Source organism: Mesoplodon mirus, assembly GCF_964341445.2.
Source record: "Mesoplodon mirus genome assembly, chromosome: 4".
NCBI classification, from domain to species: Eukaryota; Metazoa; Chordata; class Mammalia; order Artiodactyla; family Ziphiidae; genus Mesoplodon; species Mesoplodon mirus.
The window spans coordinates 18,786,381-18,812,191 of NC_138979.1; the positions used below are offsets into that span (position 1 = coordinate 18,786,381).

At 40.5% G+C, this 25,811-nt stretch overlaps 1 protein-coding gene across 1 annotated transcript in view; it reads left to right on the plus strand.

Moving 5' to 3' along the window:
• The window catches only part of APBB1IP (amyloid beta precursor protein binding family B member 1 interacting protein), a 116,963-nt gene that overhangs the window by 30,379 nt on the left and 60,773 nt on the right, over positions 1-25,811 (plus strand). Inside the window, exons 2-3 of the mRNA XM_082620058.1 lie at positions 21,339-21,410; positions 23,613-23,700. Coding sequence (XP_082476184.1) covers positions 21,339-21,410; positions 23,613-23,700 — 160 coding nt within the window. The remainder of the gene's footprint in view (positions 1-21,338; positions 21,411-23,612; positions 23,701-25,811) is intronic.

A 25,811-nucleotide genomic window follows, 5' to 3' on the forward strand; every position in this document is an offset into this window, starting at 1 on the left:
TTTCTTTCCTTCTGCTAACTTTGGGATGTTTTTGTTCTTCTTTCTCTAATTGCTTTAGGTGCAAGGTTAGGTTGTTTATTCGAGATGTTTCCTGTTTCTTAAGGTGGGATTGTATTGCTATAAACTTCCCTCTTAGAACTGCTTTTGCTGCATCCCATAGGTTTTGGGTCGTCGTGTCTCCATTGTCATTTGTTTCTAGGTATTTTTTAATTTCCCCTTTGATTTCTTCAGTGATCACTTCATTATTAAGTAGTGTATTGTTTAGCCTCCATGTGTTTGTATTTTTTACAGCTCTTTTCCTGTAATTGATATCTAGTCTCATAGCATTGTGGTCAGAAAAGATACTTGATACAATTTCAGTTTTCTTAAATTTACCAAGGCTTGATTTGTGACCCAAGATATGATCTATCCTGGAGAATGTTCCATGAGCACTTGAGAAAAATGTGTATTCTGTTGTTTTTGGATGGAATGTCCTATAAATATCAATTAAGTCCATCTTGTTTAATGTATCATTTAAAGCTTGTGTTTCCTTATTTATTTTCATTTTGGATGATCTGTCCATTGGTGAAAGTGGGGTGTTAAAGTCCCCTACTATGATTGTGTTACTGTCGATTTCTCCTTTTATGGCTGTTAGTATTTGCCTTATGTATTGAGGTGCTCCTATGTTTGGTGCATAAATATTTACAATTGTTATATCTTCTTCTTGGATCGATCCCTTGATCATTATGTAGTGTCCTTCTTTGTCTCTTCTAGTAGTCTTTATTTTAAAGTCTATTTTGTCTGATATGAGAATTGCTACTCCAGCTTTCTTTTGGTTTCCATTTGCATGGAATATCGTTTTCCATCCCCTTACTTTTAGTCTGTATGTGTCTCTAGGTCTGAAGTGGGTCTCTTGTACACAGCATATATATGGGTCTTGTTTTTGTATCCATTCAGCCAATCTGTGTCTTTTGGTGGGAGCATTTAGTCCATTTACATTTAAGGTAATTATCGATATGTATGTTCCTATTCCCATTTTCTTAATTGTTTTGGGTTCGTTATTGTAGGTATATTCCTTCTGTTGTGTTTCTTGCCTAGAGAAGTTCCTTTAGCATTTGTTGTAAAGCTGGTTTGGCGGTGCTGAACTCTCTCAGCTTTTGCTTTTCTGTGAAGGTTTTAATTTCTCCATCAAATCTGAATGAGATCCTTGCTGGGTAGAGTAATCTTGGTTGCAGGTTTTTCTCCTTCATCACTTTAATTATGTCCTGCCACTCCCTTCTGGCTTGTAGAGTTTCTGCTGAGAGATCAGCTGTTATCCTGATGGGGATTCCCTTGTGTGTTATTTGTTGTTTTTGTCTTGCTGCTTTTAATATGATTTCTTTGTGTTTAATTTTTGACAGTTTGATTAATATGTGTCTTGGCGTATTTCTCCTTGGATTTATTCTGTATGGGACTCTCTGTGCCTCCTGGACTTGTTTAACTATTTCCTTTCCCATATTAGGGAAGTTTTCAACTATAATCTCTTCAAATATTTTCTCAGTCCCTTTCTTTTTCTCTTCTTCTTCTGGAACCCCTATAATTCGAATGTTGGTGCGTTTAATGTTGTCCCAGAGGTCTCTGAGACTGTCCTCTGTTCTTTTCATTCTTTTTTCTTTATTTTGCTCTGCAGCAGTTATTTCCACTATTTTATCTTCCACCTCACTTATCCGTTCTTCTGCCTCAGTTATTCTGCTATTGATCCCATCTAGAGTATTTTTTATTTCATGTATTGTGTTTTTAATCAATGCTTGATTCATCTTTAGTTCTTCTAGGTCCTTGTTAACTGTTTCTTGCATTTTGTCTATTCTATTTCCAAGATTTTGGATCTGGGAAATAGAATCTTGGATCATCTTTACCATCATTATTCTGAATTCTTTTTCAGGTAGACTGCCTATTACCTCTTCATTTGTTAGATCTGGTGGGTTTTTATCTTGCTCCTTCTCCTGCTGTGTGTTTTTGTGTCTTCTCATTTTGCTTATGTTACTGTGTTTGGGGTCTCCTTTTTGCAGGCTGCAGGTTCGTAGTTCCCGTTGTTTTTGGTGTCTGTCCCCAGTGGCTAAGGTTGGTTTAGTGGGTTGTGTAGGCTTCCTGGTGGAGGGGACTAGTGCCTGTGTTCTGGTGGATGAGGCTGGATCTTGTCTTTCTGGTGGGCAGGTCCACGTCTGGTGGTGTGTTTTGGGGTGTCTGCAGACTTTTTATGAGTTTAGGCCACCTCTCTGCTAATGGGTGGCGTTGTGTTCCTGTCTTGCTAGTTGTTTGGCTTAGGGTGTCCAGCACTGTAGCTTGCTGGTCATTGAGTGAAGCGGGGTGCTGGTGTTGAGATGGAGATCTCTGGAAGATTTTCGCCGTTTGATATTATGTGGAACTGAGAGGTCTCTTGTGGACCAGTGTCCTGAAGTTGGCTCTCCCACCTCAGAGGCACAGCACTGACTCCTGGCTCCTCAATTTGGGATGATGTGTTGTCTATTCATGTATTCCACAGATGCAGGGTACATCAAGTTGATTGTGGAGCTTTAATCCGCTGCTTCTGAGGCTGCTGGGAGAGGTTTCCCTTTCTCTTCTTTGTTCTCACAGCTCCTGGGTCTCAGCTTTGGATTTGGCCCCGCCTCTGCGTGTAGGTCGCCGGAGGGCATCTGTTCTTCGCTCAGGCAGGACAGGGTTAAAGGAGCAGCCTCTTCGGGGACTCTGGCTCACTCAGGCCGGGCGGGAGGGAGGGGCACGGAGTGCGGGGCGAGCCTTTTGGGAGGTCTGGGGTCTTCTGCCAGCGTTCAGTAGGTGTTCTGTAGGAGTTGTTCCACGTGTAGCTGTATTTCTGGTGTATCCGTGGGGAGGAAGGTGATCTCCGCGTCTTACTCTTCCGCCATCTTACCCGGAAGTGACACACACTGACACTTTGAAAAATGCACTCCAACGCGTCCGCTCCCGGCCGCTTCTCCCGGGAAGCCTCCTGTGACTTACACACGATCCCCATTCATGACTCTTCATTCTTAGGAATCTTTAGCAGATGTCGCCTCTGCACTCCTGGAAATTAAAAAGCCATCTGACACTGATATTCTCATGCTTGGGTATTTAAGAATTTTAGCAAGCGCTCAGGGAAATCTTCCTTGGGCTAGTAAACACTGGTCTTCACTGCCAAAGCAACATGAAAACTCGAAGCCAGAGTGCTTTGACGTCTTCCTCTTCATCCTTTTCCACTTTCTGCTTGCAGTTGGAAGAAGAGAAGATTAATGTTTTAAAATCATCCATCAAAATCTTGTGATTACCAGCTCATTTCTGCTTCAGACTGTTCGTTAAGCTTGGCATCTAGACCCAGGTGGCCCCTCCTTTTCTACCTATCCTAGGGGTAGATGTCAAGGTCATGGCCAGATATGAACCTTAGCTTAGTGTTAGCTGTTCTAGAGGGGGGAGGACTATGACATAGTACCCACCATCATGTCTTTGAAGACACAACCCAGTGCTGGAGTCTAGAAGCGGTGATGTGAAAGGTCCTCCCTTTGAAAGATCCTCCCTCACGTGGGACGTGACCACGTGAAAGCCTGTTTCTGTTTGACTTTCTTTGTTGAGTGTGCCTTTTTCTCCTTTTTCTCTGTGTGTTTGAACGTGTGTCATCTCTAGGCAGATGTGCTATGAGTGTCTAAGTGTATTTTCCTCCTGTGTTTTTCTTTCACACACCTCTCCTGCTATGACTTCCATCTACGTGGCTTATTTTCTGCATAAGGCAAGAGGAAGCAGTACAGTGAAAGAGACTGGACTTGAGTTTGAGTCTTGTCCTTTGTGATCTTGGGCCTGTCACTCAAACTCCGGACCACAAGATCCTCATCTATGAAGATGGGAGTAGTATGATCTACCCCCAAATGGTTTTTATGAGAATTAGATGAAATAATATATCAACTCTGCCCAGGATAGATTTCTTTTTTTCTTTTTTTTTTTTTTCTGCGGTAGGCAGGCCTCTCACTGTTGTGGCCTCTCCCATTGCGGAGCACAGGCTCTGGACGCGCAGGCTCAGCGGCCATGGCTCACGGGCCTAGCCGCTCCACGGCATGTGGGATCTTCCTGGACCAGGGCACGAGCCCGTGTCCCTTGCATCGGCAGGCGGACTCTCAACCACTGCGCCACCAGGGAAGCCCTCTTTTTTCTTTCACATTGTCTTTGCCTGCATCTAACATTTCATTCTCCCCTGTTCCTCTTTCTTTTTTTTTTTGTTTTTTGTTTTGCTTTGCCTTTTTTTTTTTTCCTAATTTATTTGGCCTCTCTGGCTCTTAGTTGTGGCGCACGCGTTTGTTGCTGCATGCGAGATCTTCGTTGTGGCCTGCAGGGTCTTTTTTTAGTTGCGGCAAGCAGGATCTTTAGTTGCGGCATGCGGGATCTAGTTCCCTGACTAGGGATCAAACCTGGGCCCCCTGCATTGGGAGCGTGGAGTCTTAACCACTGGACCACCAGGGAAGTCCCTGCTTTGCTTTTTTTAAACTCGGGTCTCTCTGACTTAAAAAGATTGGTTCTTTTTTCCCCCAACTTTTTCTTTTGAAAAGTTTCAACACTTCAACAACAACAAAAAAGTAAGAATAGTGCAACAGACACCCATGTTCCCTTCACTCAGATTCACTCATTGTTTACATTTTACTGCATGTGCTTTATTTTCTTCACCATTTATCTCTTAAGAACAAAGACCTTCTCTTACATGACCACAGTAGAGTTATCACACTCAGAAAATTTAATTGATTTAATACATTTTCTGATATATAGTTCATATTCACATTTTCCAAATTATCCCAATAATGTCTTTTTTTTTATTCGAAGAATCCAGACCAGTCATTTTGTTTATTTTGCAGAATGTCCCTCAATTGAGGTTTGTCGGATTGATCCCTCCTGACTAAACTCAAGCGAAACACTTTGGTGGCAGTATTGCAAAGGTGATGCCACATCCTTGGGGCATCACATCAGGGGCAGCAGTGTCAGATTGTCCCATCAATGACGATCCTAAGTTTGATTATTTGGTTAAAAGTGTGTCCACCAGATTTTTCCATTGAAAGGTGTTCCCTTTGAAAGCGTTAAAGAATACTCTGTGTCACTTACTGTTTTATTTCTGAGTTCTGTTGAGCATTTTCATCTCACCTCTCACCTACCTGGAGCTTGACTTAGCAGAGAATCATCTTTCACCCACTGGTGTCATCATCCACTCTTCATTCTTTATCTCAAGTTTTGGTTTTTTTTTCTTTTCTCTTTTTTATGTCGGTTGTGCCACGAGGCTTGTTCTTAGTTCCCCGAACCCGGGCCCTTGGCAGTGAAATCGCAGAGTCCTAATCACTGGACTGCCAGGGAATTCCCTACTGTTCATTCTTGCCACCCACTATGGTGGCTGTAGAATCATGTCCCTTTTCTTTCTTTCTTTTTTTTTTTTTTTTTAATTTTTTGGCTGCGCCGCGTGGCATGCAGGATCTTAGTTCCTGGACCAGGGATCGAATCTATGCCCTCTGCAGTGCAAGCAAGTAGTCTTAACCACTGGACCACCAGCGAAGTCCCCATTTCCCTTTTCTTATCTGTCTCCCCCCTCTACATTGCTCTTCCACTGCTCTCCCTTGAAGTCGTTCATCCATTTAGCAAATACTTTTGTGGGTCTTCATGACCAGGGCAGTCACCATGCTTGGTCCTAGGAAAGCATAAGTAACCCCTGCCCTCGTGAAACTTAAATGAATATATTGCATTTTAATTTTTTTAATTCATTCATTCATTTAACAAATATTCACTCAGTGTCTGTTGTGTGTCTACATTGCTCTGCTTCCTGAGAACCCAGCAAGAAACAAAAACAGTCAAACCCCTGCCCTCATGGGGCTTACTTCTAGTTGGTAAGTGGGGAGAGAATATAAACAGGGAGAGGTGGGCTTGTTGGGAAAGAGTTGGTTTTGAAATAGGTCAGGGAACACTTCAGGAATGAGGGAACAATTAAGCAAAGACCTAAAGGCAGTGGGGAGCAAGCCATTTAGGTCAGCGGGGAACAGGTGTTCCAAAGAGGAAAGCACGTGCAAATGTACACCGGCAGGGTCCACGGAACAGCTGGGAGGCTGCCGGGAGCAGAGTTAAAGGAGATAAAATCAGGGCTTCCCTGGTGGCGCAGTGGTTGGGAGTTCGCCTGCCGATGCAGGGGACACGGGTTCGTGCCCCGGTCCGGGAGGATCCCACGTGCCGCGGAGCGGCTGGGCTTGTGAGCCATGGCCGCTGGGCCTGCGCGTCTGGAGCCTGTGCTCCGCAACGGGAGAGGCCACAGCAGTGAGAGGCCTGCGTACCGCAAAAAAAAAAAAAAAAGGAGATAAAATCAGACAGGCAAGAGATGGGGCGGGGCTAAGTATGATTGAATATGTGAAATAAGAGAGAAGTTTGGGCTAGAGATACACACTGGGGGTTGGCAGCTTGTGTGTGGTATTTAAAGCCATGAGACAGCATGAGATCAGCTAGGGAGTGAGTGTAGATAGAGGCCAGAAGGAAAACCAGGAGATCTGGGAGATGAGGAAGAACCAGTCAAAGAGGCTAAGAGGAGAGACTAGTGAGGTACCTGAACTTTATACATTTTGGGGAGACCCCCTTTAAAAAAAAGAGTACAAAATGATGAATAAAAGTTAACAAAGTAAAAAGTAAATATTTATTTAGAGTGAGAAAGGAATCGCAACAAATTACTAATTTTTAAAAACACGTACCACAAATCTTAAAAGAATACAAATGAACTTATTTACAAAGCAGAAATAGACTCAAAGACATAGAAACCAAACTTACAGTTACCAGAGGGGAAATGGGTGAGGGGATGAATTAGGAATTTGGGATTAGCAGATACACATTACTACATATAAAATAGATAAACAACAGAGACCTACTTTATAACATGGGGAACTATATTCAATATCTTTGTAATAACCTTTAATGGAAAATCTGAAAAAGACTATATATGTATAAATGGAATCATTTGCTGTATACCTGAAATATTGTAAATCAACTATATTTCAATTTAAAAAAACGTATCACAAAATCCAAAAGGTACATTTTAATTTTTATTATTACTAACTGCCTGATATATGTTTTCCTACATTTTTGGCTGCATATTCTTTGATCACCTCTCCATATGAGGATAAATGTGAAATACCATTTTCTGTAGTGGAAATAGCTAATTTAGTCTTTTCTCCCGCGTGGTTACTCAAAATTAATTGCGTTATTGATAGTTTAGAAAAAGTTTTACTTCAGTCTCACAGCTCTCTATGGTAAGACTTTATCTGTAATTTCCCCTGTGGTTTCTACTGCTGGAGGTGCCTCTTGCCCAGGAGCAAGACCTCAGAGAACCGAGTCATTTGCTCTCACTAGATATGACATGGCACCCATGGCTCCCAATGGCTCAAGAAGCAGTTGGTCCAGCTCGGCTAGGACCACACATTTCCTGCCCCCTCCCAACTGCTAGACTGGCCCTGGGGGTGGTGTAAGGTGGCTGTGGAAGCCTGGGTCAAGGTGATTCCGTGCAAGGAGCAAAGCAGAACAGCGTTTCCTTTAGATATTCTCCTCGGAATAGAAGATGCGGTCCACAGTCCATGAGATTTACCTTGGGTCCAGCTCTTGCTGGAGTCCAGGTGAAATGAAGGTAGTGCTGACAACCTGCCAACCCCACTTTAAGCCCTTGGACCACTACCAAGGTGATCTCCCAGCAAGAAAACGGTGTTCCATGTTGTTGTTGGGGTGCCAGAAGAGAACTGCAAGTCTTAGAAGGAGCCTGCAAGTGAGGATCCCTGAAACTTAAGCTTGATTGGCTTCAAGGTCAGTTGGTCTCTGTTACGAGGAAAAGCAGGAAAGAAAGCCTTCATGGAAGCCAAGTGAAGAAAGTATTTCCAGGAGAAGGTGATCAATGAATGGTGTTCAATGCTGTTTAAGCTGCTGAGAATGACATGAAGGTCATTGGTAATCTTGACACAGTTTGGTGACATGGTGGGAACAAAAGTCCAGTTGGGGTATGTCTTGGTCAGTTCGAGCTGCTATGACAAAAATGCCATAGACTGGGCAGCTTAAACCACAAACCTTTATTTCTCACAGTTTTGGAAGCTGGGAAGTCCAAGACCAAGGCACCAGCCGATCCGGTGTCTAGTGAGGGCCCTCTTCCTGGTTTGCAATGTTCATCTTCTTGCTGCGTCCTCACATGGCAGAGAGAGAGAAGAAGCAAGCTCTCCCGTGTCTCTTCTTACAGGGGCACTAATCCCAACATGAAGGCTCCACCCTCATGACCTGATTACCTCCCAAAGGCTCCATCAACAAATACCATCACATTGGAGACTGGGGTTGCAACATATGAATTTGGGGGGAAGGGGGTGTGAGACACAAACATTCAGCCATAGCAGGGTAAATTCAAGAGGAAATGGAGACAAGTAGGAAACAGTGAATACAGGTAACTATTCATAGGAATTGTGTGTATGAAAATTAATGCCCATTCTTATTTACAAACGAGTGAATAATGTATTTTTCTATTTTTGTCTCTTCAAAAAACCATAAATTATGTTGTCACTTCTGTTTGATGTCACAGTAGATCCTAAATATAAAAGCAGTTCCCCATGCTTTATATAGATGCTCAAAATAGAATAAAAAGGGAACCTAAGAAAATCCCAAGATTTTAAAATTCTCTTTTCAGCCCAAGTCTATCCAAGTGACACCAGTCTACATCTTGCCTCCTAAAGATACAGAAAAGCCATCAGGACAGATGCAAGTGAGAATTGTGTTCATATGAACTGACCTTCCCCTGTGTCACACGTGGTTTACTTTTGAATCCTGTTGAACATTTTTGGGTCTTTTTCTGCCATCTCACTTTTCACCTCTCTGGAGCTTGACTTAGCAGAGTGCATTATGACTCCGCCCCACTCCACCCTGCATTCATCCAAAAGCAAAGGAATTTGGAAATAAGTCCATTTTAAAATCATACTTTAGGGCTTCCCTGGTGACGCAGTGGTTGAGAGTCCGCCTGCCGATGCAGGGGACACGGGTTCGTGCCCCGGTCTGGGAAGATCCTACATGCCGCGGAGCGGCTGGGCCCATGAGCCATGGCCGCTGAGCCTGCGCGTCCGGAGCCTGTGCTCCGCAACGGGAGAGGCCACAACAGCGAGAGGCCCGCGTACCGCAAAAAAAAAAAAAAAAAAATCATACTTTAAAAAAATATGGTAGTCCATCTCATGTTCTGTAGGTGTGTGTCTACGCTGACAAATTCTAAGGTTTTTCAAACTGCTCCCTTAGGGTTTTTTCATTATTGAAAAAAATAGGTCATTTCATGATTACTCTTTCACTTGCAAATGTTTTTTCCATCCAACTTTTGCCATCACAGTACCGCCTACCAAAGAATCCTATTGTCTTGGCTGTTCCTTTTGCGTGACCGTACATATACACATCTATGCTGTCCACGTGAATTTCCTTTGAGATTGATTGTTGTGTTGGTTTTGTATTGTTCGTATGACCATAGTGATTATCCTGTTAAATTAATAACTGTTAGCCTAGTTCTTAAAATTTTTACTGATCTCAAGTATACTGTGCAAAGCCAGTTAAGTTGGCCCAAGAGATTTCTTCAAGTTCTTTTTTGAGTATTATTTGATACTGTGTGTAATTTTAGAGATGTTTCTGTTTCCTGTTTTATGTTACACAGAAATTTTAGCTCCCCCCTTCCCCAAACATTGCAAGAACCTTTAACCACATGCTGTGTTGTTCCGTGAACCACTTCCTCTTGAGGAGTGCTTTCATTGCATTTTGAAAAAAACTACATTGAAGGAATCAGGCAAAATGCAATATTGTCCGTTATTTTCCAATCATACTGTACGCTAGCTACTTCATAGTTTCCGCCAGCATTTGTGATCACCTGGATTTTGCACTACATATTCCATACCAAGTGTGGTTCCTATCATCGACAGATCTTTTTTTTTTTTTTTTTGTGGTACGCAGGCCTCGGGCCTCTCACTGTTGTGGCCTCTCCCGTTGTGGAGCACAGGCTCCGGACGCGCAGGCTCAGCAGCCATGGCTCACGGGCACAGCCACTCCACGGCATGTGGGATCTTCCCGGACCGGGGCACGAACCCGTGTCCCTTGCATCGGCAGGCGGACTCTCAACCACTGCGCCACCAGGGAAGCCCCGACAGATCTTTTTAAAATTATCTCCTCTTTTGTATCTGTAGTTGCAATGTGTGGGCTGATTTCTTCTTTCCTAGGGAAAAAAAAAACACAGCCAGCTGTTTTTTAAATTTAAAAGTAATAAAAATACCTAAGCAAATTGATACTGACAGAGCCTCAGATTTTTCAACCTTCTTTCTCATGAATTCTAGTTATATTTTAACTCTGGCAATCTAGCTATAGACTCAAAACATCACTCCACTTGCCCTGATACATGATAGTGCTACAACATGGATGAATCTTGAGGACAAATATTTCATTCCACTTACATGAGATAGCAAGAGTAGCCAGATTCATAAAGAAAGAAAGTAGGATAACAGATCCCAGGGTCTGAGGCTGAGGGGGGAGATGGGGAGTTATTATTTAATGGATATGAAGTTACGGTTAAGGAAGATGAAAAAGTTCTGGAAATGAATGGTCCTGGTTGCACAACAATATGAATGTGCTTAATGTGACTGAACTGTGCACTTAAAAATTATTAAAATGGTAAATTTCATGTTATGTATATTTGACTTCAATTTTCTAAAATTTACCAAAAAAATGATAGAATGGAGGGTAAAAAAGAAGTTTCAATGCAAGGATGCAAACATTTTTCTTTGCCTTCAACATGGAAAGACATATAGTATGTAGATGAAGTCTAGGTATTTAATCCTTAATACATTGATGAAGAGAAACACAGTTGTAGAAGACCCACTGAGGAAAATCTTTCAGAGATTTGTTTGAGCCTAGAACAGTGTCTGGGATCAGTACATTTTTTTTTTTTTTTTTTTTTTTTGTCAAACACTGGGAATGGGACCGAGCAATCTGGTTTTTTTGTTGTTTTTTTGTTTTGTTTATTTTTATTTTTGGCAGCATTGGGTCTTTGTTGCTGCCATGGGCTTTCTCTAGTTGTGGTGAGCGAGGCTCCTCTTCCTTGCAGTGCACGGGCTTCTCATCGTGGTGGCTTCTCTTGTTGCAGAGCACGGGCTCTAGGCACGTGGGCTTCAGTAGTTGTGGCACATGGGCTCAGTAGTTGTGGCACACGGGGTTAGTTGCTCCACGGCATGTGGGATCTTCCCGGACCAGGGATGAAACCTGTGTCCCCTGCATTGGCAGGCAGATTCTTAACCACTGCGCCACCAGGGAAGTCCCAGTAAGTATTTGTTGACTGACTTAAATTGTGTAACCTCAGGCAGGTTAATTAACCTCTGGGTGCCTTAGTTTCCTCATCTGTTAAATGGGGAAAATAAGTGGCCTATCTAGGTTGATTGTGAGGATAGATTTAATCAGTCAATACGTGTAAAGCTCGAGAACAGTGCCTGGCACAGAGTGAGAACACCTAATAGTTATTAGATATTGTTTTTATTATCAGACAGGTAGAGACTGAGTAGATTCCTCTCTCTCAACCGACAGCCACGCACAGGAGCGACAGAGCAGGGGACTTTCTTCTGGGTATATAGATGGCTGTTCTGGTGGAATTTTGAAGACCAGTTCTAACCTGTCTGAACTTAATTGACCAACTCATTTTAATGATCAAAAAGTCAATTTTACACATCCTTTGTTTTTGCATTAAAATTTTTTTACTAACAATTATTCTATCTTTTCTTTTAATTCTTATTGCTCTAAATTTTCATTCTGTTCTTGGTACCAGTACCTCAATGCAAGTAAAGATGATGCATGACTAAAAGCACGGCTGGAAAGAAGAGCTTTGCAACCATCAAATTAGACCATCCACAAATTCATAATCTCTTAATTTGGTGCTTTAGGAAAGCAGGCTTTTGACAAATAAGCGCCTTATAAAAATGTAAATAACACAAGGTTCTTCATTGTATTGATGCTGGCTGCCACTGAATACATCTTTCAGTAAAGCCAAGAATTGATCATCAAAAAGGAAAAATCTTAACCTTTTTATTATTATGCAGAAGTTATTAGGACCACTTTTTGAAATTATTTATTTATTTATTTGGCTGTGCTGGGTCTTAGTTGTGGCACACGGGATCTTTGTTGTGGCATGCGGGATCTTTTAGTTGAGGTATGTGGGATCTAGTTCCCTGACCAGGGATCGATCCTGGGCCTCCTGCGTTGGGAACGTGGAGTCTTAGCCACTGGACCACCAGGGAAGTCCCAGAACCACTTTTTAAAAAACTGTATAAACAGTAGTCGTTTTGTTTTCTATTTTATGAAAAATTCTTATAAGTTTATTATTAACTATTTTATTTAATATACAAAATTAGGGTTTTATGACTATATCTTTTCTTTTTAAATGTGTCAAATACCCCCCCTTTTTTTTTTCCTAAGAGTCATCTCTTAAGGTATTGCAGTGATGTACCAAATTAAACAGGCGAAAGGTTAAAGGAAACTACTGGAATAGAAGAGAGGTCAGGGAGAGGATGGCAAAGAACATACAAAAGTCCAGCTATGGGACTTCCCTGGTGGCGCAGAGGTTAAGAATCTGCCTGCCAATGCAGGGAACAGGGGTTCAAGCCCTGGTTGGGGAGGATCCCACATGCCGCGGAGCAACTAAGCCCGTGCGCCACAACTACTGAGCTCGCTCGCCTAGAGCCCGTGCTCCTCAAGAAGAGAAGCCACCGCAATGAGAAGCCTGCGCACCACAACGGGAGTAGCCCCCGCTCGCTGCAACTAAAGAAAGCCCGTGCACAGCAACAAAGACCCAACACAGCCAAAATTAATTAATTAATTACCAAAAAATATAAAATAAAGATCGAATGCAATTAAAAAAAAAAAGTCCAGCTATACAGACAAAGCTTTTATAACCCCTTATTTTAATACTATTATGCTCAAAATTCAGTTCCAAACAAGAAAGTATAACATATGTGTCATGAGAAGAATATTTGAATGTGTTCATATGTGTATTCATTTTTGTTCTCACAGATTTGCAAATTTACACATAAACACGTAAAAAAACAAAATGTGACATTGGCAAATGCAAACAGGCACATATAATTTATTCTCAGTTTTGAAGCCCAGTGCAGGCCTGAGGCATACAGCTAATTCTATGTAAATAGCAAAACACATATAATATAGATTATATGTTAAAGTGATATAGGTAACCTGATTTATTACTGTGTAATTAAGCTATTCCATTTCTGTTCTAAAGTGAAGTATGAATCTCTGTTTATGGGGCTTAAATGAACTAGATATATGATGTGAATAAAGGAATACTTAAAATAGAAGATATAATTTGTTTTTATTTATTAAATAATGGCAAATTAACCTACTCCTTGAAATGTTAAGTGACTTCAGGTTGAATTAGATAAGAAGGAAAGCCATGGATAACGTCACTTGAGTTGCATGGTGGCTATTAGATTTTTCTCAAAGCAACAAAAACTGATTCAGGCCTAAATAGATGTGAATTCCAGTGCACCTCTGTGTTTGCCAACAAAATTTATCTGTATAAATACCAGTATTTACTCACTTGGAAAGCACTAAAAAGAAGTGAAATATTGCTATAGTGAGTGATGTTCCAGAGACCTGTATCTGTGATTACAGCTTGGAAACAGACTCTCTGTTTATTTGCCCGGGTAGTTAAAGGAAACATGGGATTTGGTGACCTCCAAGGACTGTCCAGCCCCGGAATGTCACATCTTTGCGTGCAGGGCAACAGACTCCACGTCTAGGGCACAGGAGGTGGAATGACAGTGACTAATGACTTCTTCCCACTAGTCTGGGAGGTACCTACGCTCTCTGTGTTTTCAACAAAGCACTTTTTTTTTTTTTTTTTTTTTTTGCTGTACGCGGGCCTCTCACTGCTGTGGCCTCTCCCGTTGCGGAGCACAGGCTCCGGACACACAGGCTCCGCGGCCATGGCTCGCGGGCCCAGCCGCTCCGCGGCATGTGGGATCCTCCGGGATCAGGGCACGAACCCGCGTCCCCTGCATCGGCAGGCGGACTCTCAACCACTGCGCCACCAGGGAAGCCCCAACAAAGCACTTTTAAACCTAAAGATGAGCAAGAGCTTATCCTTACTTAATAAGAGCTCCCAGTTGGGAAAGAAGTTCTAACACAGTAACAAAAAGAGCGTGATCCAGTATGATGGATGCTATTATTGAGTGCTTACACTAAGTACTGTATGCTATTTTATTTAAATGTCCCAACAGTCCTATGAATTACATATTAATGTCTTCATTCAACAGATGAGGAAACAAACCCAGGGAGGTTAAATGCCTTATCAAGGTTGTTGTTTTGGGGGACTGGATTTACTGATAGGGTTACCAAGTACAATGGACAGCACATCTCTCTATCAGGCGTGAAGACATCCATGAAAGCTGGATTCCAAATGATCAATAGGGTTTTATGAAGGATACGTGCACTGAGGAGGATGTTATTTAAAGGGAATAGCATATACCAAGACAAAGAGAACGTTTAAAAGCCTGTTCGGAGAATGTCAAGGGCCCTGATGGGTAAGAGTTGAATCCTGAAAAGTAGGTTGGGGCAAATTACGAAGGACTCTGAAAGACATACTGAGACTTGAACTCTCCCCCACTTCATCATGATCTGTCACGGATGATTTTCAAACAGGAGACTGGCGCATGCAAATTTCTATTTCAAATTCGAAGTGATGGTGATGGGGCTTGATGGGGGATCCAGGAGCCTTCAGGCTGGATGAGCTGATGAGGGTCTCAACAGTGAGGATGAAGGAAAGGAAGCTCTCTGCAGGGGAAACCAGCAGGATGTTTTTTGACTGATTGGGTGGAAAAATGAGAAGAGTCAGGGACTATGCCAGGCTTTGTAAATTAGACTAGTAAATGAATAATGACCAAGAGCCAGGTTAGGGCATGTAGGAGGAGAATGCAGCAGAGGGGGAAGAATGGTGGCAAGGACTGTGGACTATTGAACGGGCTGTTTCAGGCGAGCCACTCAGATAAAATGAGGTCTGCCCTGGCTCAGGTCCAAAGTCATGGCTGGAATTGCTCATGCAAATGGCAATGAAACCTGCATCCAAACTGAGTTAGATAGTTGAGGTTAACTTGGCCATAGATATAAACAGGTGTCCTGTTAAGCATATATATATCAGAGTACTTAGGGTAGACTTTTTTCCTGCTCTCTGGGGATATAACTGACATATTAAGTTTAAGGCGTACAACATAATGATGTGATATATGTATATATTGTGAAACAATCACCACAACAAGTTGAATTGACATATCCATCACGTGGCATAGTCACAGTGTTTTCTCTTATGGACAGATTTTTTAAATGTGTGTATTTAAAGTTTATATATGAAATTTACATATGTGGAGAAGAAAAACTATCTGAAGATAAAAGCTGAGGCTTAGAAGCTTGAGCCTTGTGGAAAGACTGAGAATTCGGGAAAATTGCCCTGTCATTCAAGGAATCTGAGGCAGAATTTCAGCCTGGATGTGCAGCCTCAGCCACCCACCCCTCTCCTATCCACTCTCCATACCCTCCAAAAAAAAAAAAAAAAAACCCAGCGAAATCTGTCTGATAAAGAACTATTCCAAATTATTTATTTTTTTTATTTAAAAATTTATTTATTTATTTATTTTCTTTGATTTTTTTTTTTTTTGGCTGCATCAGGTCTTAGTTGCAGCATGTGGGGTCTTCGCTGAGGCGTACAGACCTTTCGTTGCAGCGCGGGCTTCTGTCTAGTTGTGGCATGCAGGTTTTCTCTCTCTAGTTGTGGCACCCCGGGTCCAGAATGTGTGGGCTCTGTAGTTTGCAGCATGCAGGCTCAGTAGTTGCGGCGAGCGGGCTTAGTTGCCCTGTGGCAGGTGGGATCTTCGTTCCCCAACCAGGGATTGAACCCACATCCCCTGCACTGGAAGGCAGATTCTTTACCACTGGATCACCAGGGAAGTCCCTCCAAATTTTTTAAATCTACGGTTTGTTGTTCTTCCCAAGACACAAAAGGAATTCAGAAATGACATACTTACAAAAAGATGTTAATTCCACCCAGTTGCGATGTGCACGTTGCTTGTTTTGCAATCCGTTGCTTCACTAAGGCTCCTCCACCCCTGCTCTTGGGGCTGTTAACCCATATAACACTTTGAGCGCTCAGGGCTGGGTGTTTTCTTGCTCGGTTTCTCTCTTTTTAATCCTGATTTTGACCTTCAGGAAATACTGAACATACAAATAGACACAGCCCTATTTTCTCATGCACGTGTATGTGTATAGGCACTATATATATCCGCGAGACTCTTCTTCTGTCCATAAGGTTTTCTTGGGGAAGATCAATATGTAAGATGATTTGAATGTACACATTTATGTTAATAGCCCTTAACTAAATGTTTTATTATTTTCACCAAGGATAGAACTCTTTTAAACTGTGATCCATTCAGTAACATATTTACTTATGACAGGATTTACAGAATAACTTTGATGTTGACTCCTTTAAATAATTCAATATCAACACACTCTGGGGAAAAGGAATGAAAGGGCAGGGGGAAAGATTTTTACCAGATGAACGCAGGGAGAATCAGCAGAGGTCACAAGAAGATGCTGCCGTTTCAAGTTATTTCCGTGTTAGGTGTATGATTCACTCTGGCAAGTCCTCAACCCGTTCTGTTTTTTTTTTTATTTGATTTGATTTTTATTTTATACTGGAGTATAGTTGGTTTACAATATTGTGTTAGTTTCAGGTGTACAGCAAAGTGATTCAGTTATACATGTACATATCTCCATTTCTTTTCCCATTTAGGTTACTACAGAGTACTGAGTAGAGTTTCCTGTGCTATACAGTAGGTCCTTGTTGATTATCTGTTTTATATATAGTGGTGTTTATATGCCTCACCCCATTCTGTATCAGTAGTGTATACAGGCTGAGAAGCTAAGGTCTTTGGGCTCAGTGGATATTTCTGACCCATCAATGCCACATTTCCTTTCAAGACTTCATTCTTCATCATTTAGCGCTTTTCCAAATGTAATGGTTGAAGAGAAAACATCAAGGATAAGATTCTTATTACTGGCATCATCTTTGCTTCCTTTGAGTTTATTTTAACACTGACTGGCAGTTTTGAGGTCAGCAAATAAATCTATATTTTTCCACTCTGAAAGGATTACTTTTCTCTCATGAAAAACTTTGAAATATGTTAACACTAGTACTTACTCTTAACTTTGCCTGTTAGTAATAATCTGAAGGATTCCTTTATTTTGTCACATTATTGTACTACATAATATTCTAAAGAAAATAAATTCACATGGGCAGTTCTTGAATTTTATAGTTTTTTCCTGCTAATTTCCTCTTATTAAAGTAATGAGTGAATCATCCATTATAAGATTTTGAAACCAGATTAATTGTTTGAAGGGACACTTTTTTTTTTTTTTTTGCGGTACGCGGGCCTCTCACTGTTGTGGCCTCTCCTGTTGTGGAGCACAGGCTCCGGACGCGCAGGCTCAGCGGCCATGGCTCACGGGCCCAGCCGCTCTGCGGCATGTGGGATCTTCCCAGACCGGGGCACGAACCCGTGTCCCCTGCATCGGCAGGCGGACTCTCAACCACTGTGCCACCAGGGAAGCCCAAAGGGACACTTTTTGAAACCATGAGTACTTTGTTGACTTAAATATTTTCTTTCCTCTATTTTGTAGGTAATTTGAAGAAGGGAGAGTATGATTCAGATACTTTATAAGCAACTGGGAGGGAATTAAAACCATATATGAGTGGATCCTAGCATTGACTTCCCTCCCCAACCAGAGGCAGGGCCCATCTGCATCTCTTTGTCCTTCTCTGACTATGATAAACACTAAACCCAACAATCCACATAGAATGGGATGAACTTCTTCCATCCTTTCTTCACTGTTGCTGTTTGAATCCTTCCTACCTCTTAGACCTACACACATAGACCGACACCTGCAGTGTCTGCCTTACCTGTCACTTCTGTACCTGAAGGGCTCATCTGCCTACCTTGTGTGGTTTGACCCTGAGCACTCACTGAACAGCTTCATCAGACTCAAACACGTGCCTCCCTGTCCCATGTGTATGTTCACCTGATTCTTTCAGGTGTGTCTGCTACTTAGAAGTGGGCTTGTCCCATCGTATCATAGAGTTCTTTTGTTTGAATGAAGTCCCCTTCCTGGCCCTTCCTGGTCAACCCAGTTTTGTAGCTTCCCCATGCTCCTGCAAGATACCTCCTCCACTAGAAGCCAGATAGGAGGTTCTGGAAAATTAACAATCATAGCAATTCAAATATTCTCCCTCCAATATAAAACATGCACAACTGAAAACTTGAAATGACTATTGAATGTACTCAGGAACTATATAGCTCAGAGAGGCTTTTATGTTTCACTGGAGAGAGAGCCTAGAAGGAGAGCAAAGAAAGAGTTACTGTGGGGAGCAGGAAATTCCGATGGAAAATACTCTCAATCCTCACCTCATCTTCAGCGAAGGTGGTGAAGTTGTACATGGAAAAAAGAGTTGTTCCTTCCTAAAATTGGGAGAAGGGAAAACATATGATGGGAAATTTAAGCCAGAAGATTTCCTAAGTGATGTAAAGTGAAGATAACTTTTTTTTTTTTTTTTTTGCCATACGCGGGCCTCTCACTGCTGTGGCCTCTCCCCTTGCGGAGCACAGGCTCCAGGCGCGCAGGCTCAGCGGCCATGCTCACGGGCCCAGCCGCTCCGCGGCATGTGGGATCCTCCCGGACCGGGGCACGAACCCGTGTCCCCTGCATTGGCAGGAGGACTCTCAACCACTGCGCCACCAGGGAAGCCCGAAGATAACTATTGAAGATAATATGGGAAGATTGAACACTAGCTTTGCAGGGTGGATATTTGGAGGATACGCACTAATTCACTCCAGATGGTTTTTATAGCCCTCATTCCTTCTGATTTCTCAGTGTCAGTGCCATTCTGGGTGTTTACTGTTAATATCAACCCAGCTTGTAGATCAGTTCTTGGAACATGGTTAAGTGCTAGATAAATGTGTTCATCGTCATCATTATCATCACCACATCTCTGTACTTTCAAGAATTGGGTTTTTAAAAAATTATTCAGGTCAGTTTTAAGTAAGCAGAGTCAGTATGAGAAAGGTCTTTTATATAAACATTTTATAAAGAGAGAACCCCTGATTAGCTGAAGCTATTAAATATGAAAAAGTATTATTGCTCGAGTATTAGTTTGAAGTTATGGTAAAGGGAGAACTGTAAGTTTTCAAGATGATTTATTCAAGGAAAGATAGATCTGACTTTGCCTATTTTAGCCAAATAATTTTTTTATTGAAGTATGGTTGCTGTACAATATTACGTAAGTTACAGGTGTACAATATAGTGATTGACAATTTTTAAAGGTTATACTCCATTTGTAGCTATTATAAAATATTAGCTATATTCCCTGTGTTGTACAGTTTATCCTTGTAGCTTATTTTATACCTAATGGTTTGTATTTCTTAATCCCCTACCCCTATATTGCCCCTCCCCCCTTCCCTCTCCCCACTGGTAACCACTAGTTTGTTCTCTATATCTGTGAGTCTGCTTTTTTGTTTTATTCACTAGTTTCTTGTATTTTTCAGATTACACATATAAGTGACATCATACACTATTTGTCTTTCTCCATCAGACTTATTTAAGTTAACATAATGCCCTCCAAGTCCATCCATGTCGTTGCAAAGGTCAAAATTGCATTCTTTTTTATGACTGAATAGTATTCCATTGTGTATATGTACCACATCTTCTTTATCCATTTATCTGTTGATGGACACATAGGTTGCTTCCAAATCTTGGCAATTCAAATAATTTATTTTATTTATTTGTTATTTATTTTGGCTGTGTTGGGTCTTCGTTGCTGCACGTGGGCTTTCTCTAGTTGCAGTGAGCAGAGGCTGCTCTTCATTGTGGTGTGCGGGCTTCTCATTGTGGCGGCTTCTCTCGTTGTGGAGCACGGGCTCTAGGCTCATGGGTTTCAGTAGTTGTGGTGCACACGTTTAGTTGCTCTGCAGCATGTGGGATCTTCTCGGACCAGGGATCAAACCCATGTCCCCTGCATTGGCAGGTGGATTCTTAACCACTGTGTCACGAAGGAAGTCCCAAATAATTTATTTTAAATGCAAACACACACGTGTGTGTGCAGAGATGATAGTATTATGGTTATAGAAAAAACAACAACAACAATCTTTTAGTGCTACATATGTATCAACATAAAAAAATTAGTCATGAGTTGATCATTGTTAAAGCTGGACACTGGATACATAAAAATCATTATATTATTCTCTTTACTTTTGTATATATTTAAAAGTTTCCATATAAAATGATTAAAACACAAACACACACATACATACGTATAAATATTGTTTGGCTTAAATAATACATGCTGCACTCACCAGACTTCTTAGCTTGAGCTGTAATTGGTACTAATCTTCTAGTGTTTTAGAGCATTTGGGACCCTAAGAAATTATCTGCGGCAAACTCCTCATCTTACAGATGAAGCAGTTGAGTCCCTTTGCTAAACAACACATTACTAATTAAGCCTCATAATCATGTCTCCTAATGTCCTAATCCAGCCTTGCTAACGATGTCAGGAGGAGAGTGACTAGTTACACCTCCCAGGGCGTCCCCACCCCACTTTATGGAAACGCTTTTCCTCTCTTGGACAGTTCTTTCACTCGGTTTAAGTAGAGAAAGATTATAATGTAAAACTTGTTTTATTTCCATCTCTCATCACTTGATTGTGTGGCCATTTTAGTTCTAAGTGTTTGTCACCCTAATATTTCCAAATGTGCCAAAAGCTGCTGTTTCAGAGATAACTTTGTAAAGCAAGAAATCATTTGGTAGATAATCTTACCACTGACATAACATTTTTGTGTAGGTTTTTAAAAGGAAGTGAAGTTCTACATGACTCTGATGCCATCACCTGTGGCCTGAGGCTTTCTCCTTTTCCAATCAGGGTGTCCTACGGTGATGTGAATTCCTGAATGTTGTCCACTTTGTCCACTTGGCCCCAAAGGGACTAGTTCCATCTGGAAAAAGAGTCCAATTGGTGGTCTGAGACAGTTACTAGGGTTCCGTTCAATCTTGGACCAAGCAAATTGCAGAGAGGTCAGGCATGGAATTTCAGGGTGAAATGCACCTCCCTCTGTACAACCTTCTCTTCTTGACTTACTTGCCTGTCTATGGGGCTTTGGGGGAAAAGAGAGAGATGGGACAGTTATCCGGGGATCAGACTTTTATTAGATTGTTTATAACTGGATTTCTTCCTTTTTCAGATGGGTGAGTCAAACGAAGATATAGACCAAATGTTCAGCAATTTGCTGGGAGAAATGGATCTCCTGACCCAGGTAAATTCCCTTCCTTAACTTTCAAATGAGAAAAAAATGGGGTTAAATGGATGTAGGCGAAGGGTATATCGTTGTCCATTGTACCATTTTTTCACCTTCTTGTTTGAGATTTTTCAAAGTAAAAAACATTAAAAGAAAAAAATGGGGTTACAGAATTTGATTTTAATATGACAAGAGAGCTATCTTTTTAAAAAGACTGGAAATTGACAATATTATATATTCCTGATGTAACAGTGGTGGGGGAGAAAATAAACCTTTTTTCCTGTTTATACCCTTCTGAGTTCAGTTAATTGAATACCTGGGTCACACATACATTCTGTTATGGCAATTTTCATGCTCATCGTGTTCAAATATTTAGCCAGTGGAGGAATTTTCCCCAAGCAAACCTTCCACCACCACTACCACTAAACAGTTTCCCCTGCAGTTACCTTTATATAAAGACTAGTCAGCTCATCGCTTTCTGCATAAAGCACTAAAATAAGAATCATCCAGTACTCCTCAATATGATAGGGATCTTAAAGTTTTCTACAAAGTAAATGAAGAATAATCTATGTTTTTTTAAGTATTTATTTTAGGAAAAATAAATCAGTGTTAGTGAGCATCTACTTTATATTCCGTATAAAATTCAAGAAGGTTTAGATTCTATGAAAGAAGAGACAAAATGTGAGACAACAGGCTTAGAGAAAAGGGTGCTGACTAATAACCAGGGAGTGTTAGGATGGAAGCCACATTTCTGTAAATCAGAGGACCTTTTTCCTCCCATGAAGAGGGAGGGCTTAATGAACATCTGTGGTCTCTTTGTCCATTCACTCACTTCTGCTCCATAGAGGAATGATTATTCTGATTGGTCAGAGTCTGGGATTTTCATAGTTGAGTGTTGTTACTCTAATTCAAGAAGAAGAGGGCCCCTTAGAGTGTCTTGGATCTGCCTTCACTGAAGGCCTTTCTGGGTTTTGATCCTTCTTCATTGCGCTCAGGTGAGTGGGGTCACAGGGTTTGCTTGGCTAAAACTGTGATTGAAAGAGTTCCTTCCTAAAACCGGTTTCCTCTCTCTCCTTTCCCTCTCTCTGTATTTTACTCAAAGCCTGTTATGTTACACATTCATGCATTCATGTTTTGTTAGAGAACTACTTCTGATTTCTGTAAGTAGCCTAGTAAATTATATTCCTAAGAAAAAAATGAGTTGGCAACCCTAATTGTGATGTTATACTTCCCAGTTATAGCATTTAAAAACCAACTAGTTAATGAATTTTTTTGTACCTTCTTGCACTAAATTTTTTTTTTCTGGTATTTGCCCCGTAGTTTCTCCATCAACCTCCCCCTTTCTTGGCAATTTTTGCAAGCTCATTCTGGTTTTTAGAATGAATTCTGCAGTTGCCGTCACTTTTCCCTACATTTTATCATTGATTCTAACTTGATTGGGTTCATTGTTTTTTAACTTCTTCTTGATTAATGGCCTTTTTTTCCTACGTATAACTGATGATATCTCATTAATTTATTCTCAAACCTATAATGATTGGTTTCCTTCAGAAATTTAAGACATTGAACAAGGATATTACTTACCAAATAAAATTAACATCAAAGAATGTACTCATTGTCATGAAAACATTCATGTTTAAGAACAGGTGAAATCACTTCTCAACTGTGGATGTAAAAATATTTTTAAATATTAGCTTTTAAATCATACAAGCAGTCACTTTATCCATTAGAAAGTAATATTATTTACAAAATTAGTAACTTACTGTGTCTTAATTTCTTTTTAACAAGTTTTATTAAATAAGAGTAACAGCATTAGCATTTTACTGTGTAATAACAGATTGCATCCTGAAACAGCTCTTCAAGTGACTAAACAATTCCTTTCTTTGATGTCATAACTTAAATCCTTATGAATTGTATGTAGTGTATGTGTCACAATGCTTCATTCCCGGAAATTTTTTGTTGTTTCTAAAAATGAACAATCTCATTCTCATCATTTGACCTGTTTTGTTTCAAGATGTACCTTCTAGAATAATTTTTAACTTGTCATTTTCTGTAGGAAAAAAAAATCACCTAAAGCATGTTCAAGTAAGAATACAGTTTTTAGAGAACATATTTAAAGAGAACGTGTACAAGCAACAAATGATTCTTTACTTAATGATTAAATTGCACTGCAAAAATATTAGTATCATGAATAACTTTGGGGGTTGGGATCCGTTTTCACAGAGTTTAGGAGTCGACACTCTCCCTCCTCCAGAACCTAAACCACCCAGAGCTGAATTTAACTACAGTGTGGGGTTTAAGGATTTAAACGGTGAGTATCATTTCTTTTCTTAAGTAACTTAAAATGATAACAATGACTAAAACTGTACACAACTGTAATCTGAAAACAAAATTTAAGGAACTTGGACACCATGACAAGTATAATTTTTAAAGTCCTGGATTTCATTCAGATTGAGTGCTGCTGTTTGGATTGAATTGAGAGGCCAAGAAGATATTTTTGCCTGTAATGAAAAGGAACACTGTCCTGTATTTGCTGAAAGTCTCAAAGCTTTGAAATATATATATATTTAAAAACAGAGAGTTTCTTCTTACTCCTAAGCCATTACAGTAATAAGGTACAGTAATATAAGAAAATATTAATAAGGAAATGTCCCTTCGAGGATATTAATGAACTGCCCATTTCATAATGATTGAGAATATATGAATAGATGCTTCAAAATATATTTTAATTAATATATTTAATATATAATATAGTATATTTGCTCTATTTGACATTTTAGTCTCCTCAAGTTTGTCATATTTTATTAACCAAAATCTCTCTTCCTACTTAGTGCATTGACAATCTTTAGCCCATGTGCTATTCAAATTACAATGAATCTTGAAGTAATTGCTTCCAAATTAATGAGAATTCACTGCAGCTCTTGGAAAAGATTTTCCAAAGACTTGCAGCGCCAACCAAAAGAATAAAGAACAAAATAATAGAGAAGCCCAGTTACAGAAATCCAGAGTTCCAAGTTTTATTTCCATTACTCACTGGGTTCCTTTGTTTCTGTCATTTTCAGTAATTTTTCGATTAAACCCTGAAGGTTCGAATACCTGTATCTTGAAAAATTATAGTACATCTCTTCTGATGTCCTCTTTTTCCCACCCTCTTTTCTATTTTCCATAGAAACTTATTATTTCTGTCAGTCGTTTCCATTGCAACATGGAATGATGGTAACATTCATGACGTTTCAGAAAACCAACACACTTTTGTCAAATTATGACATTAATAGAGAACATGTACTTGCACATATGAACAGTGCTGATTTGCCTGACACGCTCATAACAGCTGAATAATCAGTTCAATTAAAATTAAAATTTAATCAGTAATTTAGTTGTAGTAAGCTCAACTAATGCTTTCGAAGCACTTATTACCTAGTATCAAAAAATTACTGAAAATGTCAGAAACCAAGAAACCCAGTCATACATAAACATAGTCATGTTAAAAGACAGTAACAAGAAACTCGTGTCATTAAGGAGACAAGACCATAAAAAGTACTGATATGTACTGAAAATTAAATTTGTTGGGAATTACAATAGGAATAGATTTTTTTTTTACTGTCTTCCCTTAAAACATTGCTTAAAATGAGTCAAAAAATATTTCACCCAAAGTTATTTGGAGAGTTAACGATAAACTTCTGAACAGAATCCCCAATTATTATTATTTTTTATTTATTTATTTATTTTTTTATTTTTTTGCGGTACGCGGGCCTCTCACTGCTGTGGCCTCTCCCGCTGTGGAGCACAGGCTCCGGACGCACAGGCCCAGCGGCCATGGCTCATGGGTCCAGCCGCTTCGCGGCACGTGGGATCCTCCCAGACCGGGGCACGAACCCGTGTCCCCTGCATCGGCAGGCGGACTCCCAACCACTGCGCCACCAGGGAAGCCCCAGAATCCCCAATTCTTTATCACTCAATCCCATACCAATATGTTGAGGATTATAATTTGCTTTGGAAATTGTTACCAAGTGTGTTACTGTGGGAATTTTGTCCCTAAAATTTTTGTAAAGGATTAAAATCATTTGCTGTGTGTCTACAGTTACAATGTAATTGATGACACTACAAAATTAGGAATATGCTTCATTAGTTCTACACATATTTTCTCTGAGATTTTTTCCTTATTTTTTTTTTATTTTTTGCTTTATAACAAATTTAATCAGTTATACATATACATATGTTCCCATATCCCCTCCCTTTTGCGTCTCCCTCCCACCCTCCCTATCCCACCCCTCCAGGCGGTCACAAAGCACCGAGCTGATCTCCCTGTGCTATGCGGCTGCTTCCCACTAGCTATCTACCTTACGTTTGGTAGTGTATACATGTCCATGCCGCTCTTTCACTTTGTCACAGCTTACCCTTCCCCCTCCCCATATCCTCAAG